This window comes from Kryptolebias marmoratus, linkage group LG4, assembly GCF_001649575.2.
Source record: "Kryptolebias marmoratus isolate JLee-2015 linkage group LG4, ASM164957v2, whole genome shotgun sequence".
NCBI lineage: Eukaryota > Metazoa > Chordata > Actinopteri > Cyprinodontiformes > Rivulidae > Kryptolebias > Kryptolebias marmoratus.
Window position 1 is genome coordinate 3,278,423 of NC_051433.1, and position 9,504 is coordinate 3,287,926.

The 9,504-nt window shown below is 43.2% G+C and overlaps 1 protein-coding gene across 5 annotated transcripts; it reads right to left on the reverse strand.

Moving 5' to 3' along the window:
* Positions 1–186: 186 nt before the first annotated feature.
* Positions 187–8,731, reverse strand: ccdc66 (coiled-coil domain containing 66). Of its 5 annotated transcripts, none has more exons than XM_025009414.2 (21): positions 8,533–8,731; positions 7,844–7,902; positions 7,588–7,610; positions 7,170–7,427; positions 6,852–7,101; positions 6,647–6,773; positions 6,328–6,422; positions 5,970–6,019; positions 5,659–5,751; positions 5,147–5,281; positions 4,831–5,063; positions 3,811–3,895; positions 3,552–3,710; positions 3,373–3,466; positions 3,187–3,264; positions 2,423–2,597; positions 2,138–2,345; positions 2,012–2,064; positions 1,417–1,556; positions 1,178–1,344; positions 187–846 (listed from the first exon to the last, which is right to left on the reverse strand). In XM_025009414.2, exons 1-21 carry the CDS (start codon positions 8,541–8,543, stop codon positions 742–744), a joined length of 2,598 nt encoding a protein of 865 aa, XP_024865182.1. In that variant the 5' UTR covers positions 8,544–8,731; the 3' UTR covers positions 187–741. The 5 variants fall into 5 exon arrangements, with proteins under 5 accessions (XP_024865182.1, XP_024865180.1, XP_024865183.1 ...); XM_025009412.2 differs by having other exon boundaries at positions 7,588–7,613; XM_025009415.2 differs by having other exon boundaries at positions 7,170–7,424; positions 8,533–8,730.
* Positions 8,732–9,504: the final 773 nt, after the last annotated feature.

A 9,504-nucleotide genomic window follows, 5' to 3' on the forward strand; every position in this document is an offset into this window, starting at 1 on the left:
CAGCCTAAACGTGTTTAAAAACTTAAACAGAAAGAAATAAAGTTGACCACTCAGTAAAACTTTAATCTTTATAATTACAGATCTGACTGAACGTTTTGTTCCTGATTATTTAAATAAATCACCCAGAAAGCTTTTAAACTTTTTCATAAACGTACATCAGAGAAACGAGAGGAGCAGAAATCAGAGTTCAGGTTGGTGTAATTTTAGTTTAATGGAGTTAAATTATGTCAGAGTGCAGCTTTTAAATAATCAAACATCAGATCTCAGTAAATTATGCATCATTTATCACGTCCACAATAAATAAACACAAACTATCGTCACAGCTATCAGTTAACAGGAAATAAAAACACCTTTAACTCAGATTATTTCTGTAGGAATAAAATCCAACAGATGACAGAGCTTCAGTGAGGTAGAGCTGGTTTGGTTTGCTTCCTGTCAACAAAGTCTGACGTCCAGCTGATGAAGATGATGAAGGTGATGAAGCTGAGGGTTCGGGTCGTTCAGGGACTTGGTTTTACAGAAGAAGCCGCAAAGTCGAGACTCGTTTCCATAAAACCAACTCGTCACGTTGGAGCTCGGAGCAGCAGGGACGGAGGAGGACGCTGCAGAAGGGACTAACGGGTAATTTGATCCTTATTCGTCCCCGAGGACGTGTCTGCTGTTCCAACTCCAGTGGACTCGTCTCGTCTCGGCGAGCCTCAGGAACGATGCGCCGATCTGCGGCGGTCGTCTCCTGGCAGGTTACGTTTTCTTGTGCTTTGCAGAAGGTACCTGCTGCTCGTTGCCGTGGCGATTCCAGAGAGGATTCAGATCCATCTCCAGCTCCTTCTGCTTCTGTAATAAACCCTGAAAAGAAAATAAAAAAGACAGAGACGTTTGTAGATGTGAGCGGGAACACGGAGCACGTTGGCGTTTTCAAACCCGACTATAAAACAAGAGTAAAAGTCTACAAACAGGAGGCAGGAGGGCTTTAAATGTTGGTTTGATCGGCAAAGAGAAGCTCCTGAACAAGAAACCATCTGGTGTTCCAGTTTATAACACTCATAGCTAAACACACAAACACAAAGTCCATCCTACGCTCAGATTTTAGATCGATTTACTTCTTAAAAAGTTGAAAATATTAAAATAAAAAAGCCTTGCCGACCATCTGATCGGACCTGAGGAGTCAGTGTTTTACCTGTCGAAGCTGAGCCAGGCCTCTCAGGATCTCCTGCTGCCGGAGTGTGTGGGTGTGTGTGTGAGTGTGTGTGTGTGTGTGGGGGTGTGTGTTGCGCTGCAGCTCCGGGCGGAGGAGCGGGTCTCGGGCCGAAGGAACCGGAGGAGCCGAACTCTCAGGAGGAGCGCCTGGCAAGGAGAAAGAAGGTTTCAGATCCGAGTTTATTACCACATGAAGAAGAAGGTTCTGTTGAGTCTCACCTGAGCGTGCTTCAGGCGGCGGCGTGTCAGCGGGCTCCAGGGGGTCCAGGCTGAAGACTTCATCGGTCCGGATGTAGGGAACGAACTCCAGAACCGGAGGAACGGGAGAGGGAGCAGCAGGGACGGGAGGAGAGCGCCCCCTGGAGGACAGCAAACAACAAACTAAAAGGTGCGTATTGGTGCAGATTCTCTGTCATCCGGGACATGAAGATCCTGACAAGTCTGTTCAATAAACGGCTCGTGGGCCAGATGTGGCCCCTTTTAAAAATGATTTGGCCCCAACAAAGCTGCCAGAATCTCAAACAGATTTGTCTGAATATGAAGCTAAAAATCTGAATATGAGAAAGACTTCAGCGGTTCATGAGACATCATGTCCACCTGTAATTGAAGCTGAGTAACTTTGTTTTAAGAGTAAATTAACTTCTGTCCAAATCTAAAAAAAAAAAAAAGGAGCCAGATTTAGTTTTTGGTCTCCTGTTTTAAAGAGTTTAAAAATCTATCTCAGTTTGCTGATAAAAGGTTTATCAGCATCCACAGAATAAAAGGTTTCAGGATGTAAAAAGTCACGTTTTTATTGATTGTAGTTTCTGCTCACCGGTCAGAACCGATAGGTGTTGGGTTGAGGATCCGTCTGGAACCAGTTTCCTCCTGAAACACGAGGACTCGTTAACACGCAGCTGCAGGAACAGAGAAACAGGTCAGGACTTTCAGGACTCGTTACCTTCTTGGAGGAACCGGAGCTCTGAGTGTCGGGACAGAGACGAGGCTCCTGGTTCTGAGGAGGAGGAGGAGGAGGTTCGGGTCTGGACTGGCGGGTTCTCTCCTGCAGGGCGAGGAGCTCAGCTTGCCTCTTCAGCCGGTTCTCCTGTCTGTTCCTCTGCAGAGCGGCGGGGTAACGCTCCGAGGCTGGGACGAACTGACGGCTGGGTCTGCAGGGAAACCAGCAGAATCTCCTCACTTTTCTCTCGAACCCGTTTGAGTTTTTTTTTTTTTTTGCTGCAGTCACCTGTGTGTGTTCCACTCCGGCCTCCTCTTGTCTCGGCGGCTCCGGTCGGTCCTGGCGAACGCCTTGTATGGGTCTCCTCCTGCCGGCAGGCAGACGTTCTCCTTCCCCGTCCTCACCGCTCGACTCCTGGTGTTCGGAGGAGGCGGCGCGGCGGCGGCGAGAGCAGGCGCCACTTCTGCACAAAGACAGAAAACACACGGGATGGGTTTGTATCTTGTGTCCACACGTTCTGGTCCCTGTTCATCAAAACATCTGCAAAGAAAAAGGTCAATTAAAAGGCAAATGTGCCAGTTTGTAAAAAAAAAAAAACATCCTAAACATCCAAACAAATCAAGTGATCATAAACACAGACTCAAAAAACAAATCTTTACTCTGATTTAGATGAAAACTGAGAAAATTTTAAGTTAAAATGATCAACTCTGAATCTGTCGACTGGCTTTCTGTGACGCTTTGTTGCTAAAAATGTGTTTCAAAAAGGTTTTAAAGTACTTCTCTTTCCCTCAGAGAGCTCAACAGATTGGTTTTCTGCACATAAAGATAAAAAAAAGAAACTGGTTTTGTTTGAGGTTCAGTTTTTCCTTTCCAGAAAAAAACAACTCACACCAAAACATAAGCAGCTGCCTTTTACTCTAATACTACATCTGGCTTCTTCAAGCTGAAGTCAAATCCTGATTTCAGGCAGAACTTCTCAGTTTCTACAGGAGGAAGACGTCTCCTCCTCCCAGCAGTCATATCAGTACTACTTATAGTACTCTCTGTAGTACCTGTCTGAACAGCCGTGTCTTTGTACGAGGAGGTTGAGCTGCTGGTGTTCTCCAGATCCCTGGACTGTCTGGTAACAGCTGAACACAAACAAACACGTTTACCTTTAAGTTCTGCTCAAACTACGGCTGTATTTAGGCAACATTAACTGAGTTTCTCAGGTATATTTCTGGGTGATAACGCCGTGCCTCTACCCGACTCTCTGCCGGACTCGGACGCCTCCTCCGGTCCGCCGTCTCCGAGGTTTTCCTCTGGCTGCTCAGCCTCGTGGACCACTTCCTCCTGAGGAAAGAATCAAACTGTAAAAATACCTTTCATCTCATCAGAAACCGGTTTATTTAGGAGAGAAAAGTGTTTTTCTGCAGACCTTTTGTCTCTTCCTCAGAACTTCCAGCTCGTACTGTTTCTGCAGCTTCTCCCTCTCCAGAGCCAACCTCTTCTCCTCCTCCTCTTCCTCTTGCCTCCTCTTCGCCTCCTCTTGCTCCTTTTGCCTTCTGCGCTCCTCCATCTGGGCCTCAATCACTCTCTGTGGGCGGTGGGGGGGAGATAAATGGAGTGAGACAAAAACAAACAAACAGAGAGGAGTAAGTCTTCATCTCTGTGTTCCCGTCTGCACCTCCTCTTACCTGCTGCTCCAGCTGTTTGATCCTCCTCCTTTCTCGCTCCTCTATCTGGGCCGGATCCAGCAGGGAGGTCATGGTCCTCAGATAGCTGCGTGAAGCACAGGAAACATGACTGAACTCGTATAAACCTGGAGCTTTAAGAACCCTGACTGTTCAGCAGCTGAGCTCAAATAACGAAGAGCTTCGATTCTCCAAACAGGAGAGGAATAAATCGGATTTAAAGGTGAGCTGAAGAACGATCAATGAAATAATGTCTGGATTATGTTTGACAGTTTTGGGAGTAAAGGGGAGAACATGTAAACTCCACCCAGAAAGACGGGAGGCGAACCTGCCACCTCCTCGCTGTGAGGCGACAGCACCCACCGCTTTTAAACACTTTCTACTAAAAATCTACAAAACAGAGCTTTGTGTTTGAAGAAATGTGTTTTATAAACGTTAGAAAACATTCAAAACCTCATCTGAACCAAATTCAAATGGAGTTTTTAGGCCCTGAGCAGCAACCTGGAGGATTTATTCCAATTTCTTGAGTTAAATCTATGAAAAACACCAAAAATAACAGTTTGACAGATAATAGGACCAATGAGGTGATTCCCAAAGAGCTTTTAGCCTAAAACCTGGCATGCTGATCAGCTGAAGGATGAAGCATTTCTCAGGTTTTTAATGTTTTTTTAAGACATGACTTCACCTGCTGCAGACGGTTTTTAGGACTGACTTTTCTTCTGTCCTCTACTTGTCTCGTGTCTTCAGAAACACGTCTGACAAGTTTTAAGATGTTTTAGAGATTCTCTTATTAGAGCAAACTGATCTTTTTGCTTTAAAGTGTTTTCTTTGGTGTTTTTATATATTAGGCCACAGAAACTGAGAACATACTGATTGTTGCAGCAAAAAACGAGACAGAACTTCTCTTATGTTTGGATGAAATAAAGTTCCCTTTAGCATGAGCTGATATGGTAAACATAAAAGTGTTACAACTGACAGTAGAGTTCAGTCTGCCACGCGGCGCTGGTTCTGTTTCTTTGGTACCTGGTTCTGGTCAGGTGTCCGTTTGTGGAGTCCATGCTGGCTCCGATGACGCTCTCCGCTCCGCAGCTGCTGGTGGCCTCCCAGACCAGAGACAAGCTGGACGAGGGGTCCCAGTCCCCTCGCTCGGAGCCGCTGAGCCGGCCCGGAGGCGGAGCTGACGCCGCCGGCGTCCGGGCGAGGCGCCTCCTCTGGAGCGAGTCAAAGTGCGCGGCCCAGCGTTCGTGGTCTTCTGCCTGCAGGGAGGACGGCATCGTTAGAGCTAAAAGACACATCTTCCCAAAGCGCCGGCGGGGTCTGGGCGGCGCCCTCGCTGCACCTGGCTCTGCAGGAGCTTCTCTCGTTTCCTGCGCTGAGCTGCCTCCTCTCTCTGACGGTCCAGCTCCTCCAGCCAGCGTCTCCTCTGCTCCTCTTTCCTCTCGACGCTCACCACCTCCTCCATCGGAGTGACCTCCTGAAAAAAACAGAATTCATCCATTATACCAAAAATATATCACTCTGAGGGCAAAGTTTTAGTTGCATAAAGATTAAAATCTTTGCTTTAACCTCTTGATCTGATAAAAGTTCTTTTCTGTAAAGAAATCTAATAAATATGAATCATAATAAATATCACATCTACTTTAAAACACCTAAAGTCAGCTTCAAACCACAAACAGTCACTTAATCCTGCAGCAAAGACCTCAAGAGTAAAACAAAACTAAAAAGTGTACAAAAACCTTCAAGACATTTCAACACTGCAGCTTTCAAATCATTTCACTTTTTGGGTTAAGAACTAAACTCTAAGACAGCAACATTTTGTAGAGATTTTTTTTGTTCTCAGGTCAGATTTACCCCGAGTCTGAGGCTGGACCTGATGGCTGCAGGTTGTTCTCTGTGGCCGACAGAACTCTGGACCGATACCACGCTCTCTGCGTACTCCTCAACCTGAAACACACGGTGAAAAAAAACACAGAAATACGACTAAACATCCAACAAACTCCAGAGGTGCTGAACGGTTCTGCGTCTGTAGTTAAAAATGACAAATCAGGAGGAAAAAGGTCGACTTTGTGCTTCTCTCTGCAGTAATTTAACACATGAACATCCAGTTAAATTAACACATTAACCGTTTTTACACGACAATAACAGCTGAATGTAAAACGTACCTGCAGTCTGCTGGGTGCTGAACGCTGCTGCTTTAGTGCCACCTGCTCATCTGAAAACAAACAAGAAAAATCACATTTAATCTGTTGATCATTTCTAACAAAGAGCATCACTGTTGTAGTTTCTGTGTTTTTTAAATGCTGAAATATTGAGTGATTAAAGATCATACTCCAAACTAATTTATCAGACTTAAAGAATCAAGAAATTTAAGTAACACAGGAATCAGTTTTATCCCCACTTCAGAAGTCAGAAGTCACTCTTCCTTCAGCTGTGGCTCCGTCAGTTTAGTGTCTGAGTTTTAGCTGCTAATAGCAGCTGTTTGCTCTTCACAAAAGGTTGTGTGTGTGTGTGTGTGTGTACCAAGTTCTTTCTTCCACTGAGCCTTCTTGGCGTCGACGGTCGCTCTGCTGTCTGGTTGTCGCTCCTCCAACCAGCTGAACAAAGATCTAGATAACCTGAAATGTTATTATTACAAGACTTTTAATAATTTGTGATTTCATCGTTGGTTTTGTCTCCGTTGGAGTCTTTCAAATAGAAAAATGTAGCAGAATAAAAAGAAAAACCTCTGATAGTTGAAGATTTCCTACTGAATGAATGGAAGTCATTTTTTCTTGATGTTAATCAAACAGCAGGAATCTGTTTTTCTATCAGGATGAACAACATGTTAAAATATTCTTACCTGTTATCTTTTTCTTGTGAGCTTCTATTTGTTCCTCCTCCTCCGTCTCCTCCTCCTTTGTCTTCCTCCCTTACTTCTCGTCCTTCTTCATTCCCACAGGAGTCTGGTTTGGGGTCTGTTTGACCTCCTGATTGACAAAGAAGTCACAGACAGTTTGTAGTTTTCTGTATCCCGGTTGTGTTAACAGTAACATTGCTACCATTACCTTGTGCCGCCTGCTCCTCTGGTCCATTTTGTCCATTGACGGGGGTCTTGACAGCATTGAGGATCTGCTGCAGCTGTTCACTGGTTAGACACATCAGGCTGTCCTTCAGCCCCGCGTCCACACCGGCCAACGTGTGCTTCAGGCCCGTTTTCCCACCCCCTCGAGTACCAGCGTTCAGAGGCTGTCCTGATTTCCCGTAGCCTCCCAGGGGTCCAGCAGCGGTGCAGAGTTTGTGTTTGTTTGATGTCACCTTGAGTACACAACACTCAGTATTACTTTTTATTTATTTATTTAAACAGCGTCAGTCCAGGTTCTTACCCCATCCCTTCCTCTGATCTCCACTTTGACACCGCGGTCTTCGTGACGTGTCTTAGATGAGGTCAGGCTGCTGTTCCTTCCCTCAGTGGTGTTTTTATTGGCATTAGATGGAGTAGATGCTTCTGCCGCTTTGCATTTAGCCTCCCTTCTACTCCCTGCTACCTGCCGGGGTGTGCGCTCCTGCTCCTGTCCCTCCTCCACACAACACGGCTGCCTTGAGCTTAAGATTTTTGCTGCTCTGGACTTGATGGGCAGCTGCTGGGAACATAACACAAACTCAAAAACCAGAGCACATCTTCCTGATGCATTATTAGCAAAACCCTGCTGCAGATGGCAGCATGTGCCCAAAATTATTCAAGCAACAAAGCTTTTTTTCATATATAAACCTAATGATCAAACTATAAAAGATTGGTCTTACCTTTGCTGGATTTTTCTCAACACCTGCTGTGAAAAAAGACCAAACAGTGAGCAGCCAGAAACAGTATTTTGATTTATTTTAAATCAATTGCTATGAGAGGCAAATATCAAAGTTCACCGAAAACCTTAAGCTATTTATTTCATTTTGTTGACATTAGATAAAATAAAAATGGTTTAAACAATCAATTAAACTACACTGACAACACAGCAGATAATTTAATTTGTAAACCGGTGTTTGGACTGTGGGTAAGTCTCACCACGACTGAGTATGATCAATTTAGGTTTTCCATTTTCGACTTCAAACAGCAGCCCGTCCCTGTTCAAGACACAGACACATAATTAGAGACAAACAAAGAGAAACAATTACTGTCAGCAGCATTAAAAATGTTGGAGATGAACTCAAAGTTTATTAAAGAAAACCAAGAAGTGAGAAAGTTAGGTTTAGTAGCCATCCTCATCAGCTTTATTCTCTTCACTATTATTTTTTCAAACATAAATAGGCCAAGGAAAAGACACCAAACTGAATAAATCAAATTCAGAGCAAAATTACAAAAACACCTCCCAGTTTAAATTAACACCTGAAGTCTCAGTTTAATGCAGTGTTTGCGGTTTACTTTATTACAACACTCTGACACAATAATCCAAACATTTCAGTCGGAAAACCATGAAATACAACTGTTTATTTTGGATTTGTGTGGTCAGATTTATCTACAGGACTAATTATCAGCCTAATTTCTTGTCGACAAAAGGATAGCAACAGTAAAAGGCGTGGCTGTTTTACAGCTAAAGCTTAGTTTATGTCGCCTACGAAAATTTTCATTATTAGTGTGCTTGCAGTTTGGTTCCATAGTAAAAACAAAAACCGTCTTGCCTCCCACTGCGACACATACGCTTCCTGTATTTAGCCCAGCTAGCTAGCTAGCTAGCCGTGCAAAAACAGACTCACCCGATATTCATCCCGATAGAAAATATACACCGAGACACCGGTGCGTATTATCTGCAAATTTATAAAATAAAACCAACAATTATTCTATGATTTTTCAGGGTTAGAAATGCATTTCAGCTGACCGAACTGACAGTTACACGCTAATTTCTGAATCAACAACTGTGTACGTTCGTTGCTGGTCACGACTAACAAAAGTGTCGCTGATTGGCTGATCAGAGTTGTGTTTGAAAGTACTGACCAGTCAAAACTCTTCATGCGGACGTTTAAATTTGTCGACGACGCGTTCACGGTAACTCGGAATTTATCCTGAATGGTGACGGTGTCGCTATAAAATAATGGTTATCTGCACTACAAGTATTAAACTGACAGTTTAAAACTATCACTTGAAATAATTTATTTTTAAAAGTTTTGACAGTAAACCTCGACATACTTTATATTTCGAAATGTTCCATCTGATGGAAATCTATTTTAATGGGAACAAATAACTACTCTACATGGTATATAGTTTTTCCAATGGTACATTGAACTACAAAATAGATCATAAACTATTCCCATTATAGGAATATTAATATGGATTATCCCAAATTAATAAAAGTTCAAAGATTGACTTAAATTCCGATTCAATTAAGTTGAAGTCCTCTTTAAAATTACAACCATTAAGTAAAAAAGAATAGACTATAACCAAACTATATATCGTTGCTATTTTTGTGGATATCAGAATAAAAAAATAAAGCAACGTGACTCTTTTTGATAGGCTAGTATTAGCTAAAGATTTTAAAACTATGTGCACAACATCGCTTCAATCTTTAAGTACGTTTTACAGGTCAGTGCTGACACATTTAATGAACAAACAAGCCAAACATTATCTCAACAGGTGCAAGAACTGCGGGGAGAATAAGCAAAAAAGTTAAAATTAGGCGACTGTCTAGAAAAACATTTTTTTTAATATAAAACAAGGAAAACTATTGTTCA

Excerpts from the sequence above, each read along its gene's own strand:
- ccdc66 (XM_025009412.2), bottom strand. Across the intron at positions 3,711-3,810 it reads TCAAACAGCTGGAGCAGCAG|AGAGTGATTGAGGCCCAGAT; the intron begins GTAAGAGGAGGT and ends CACCGCCCACAG. Across the intron at positions 1,345-1,416 it reads GCCGCCTGAAGCACGCTCAG|GCGCTCCTCCTGAGAGTTCG; the intron begins GTGAGACTCAAC and ends TCTCCTTGCCAG.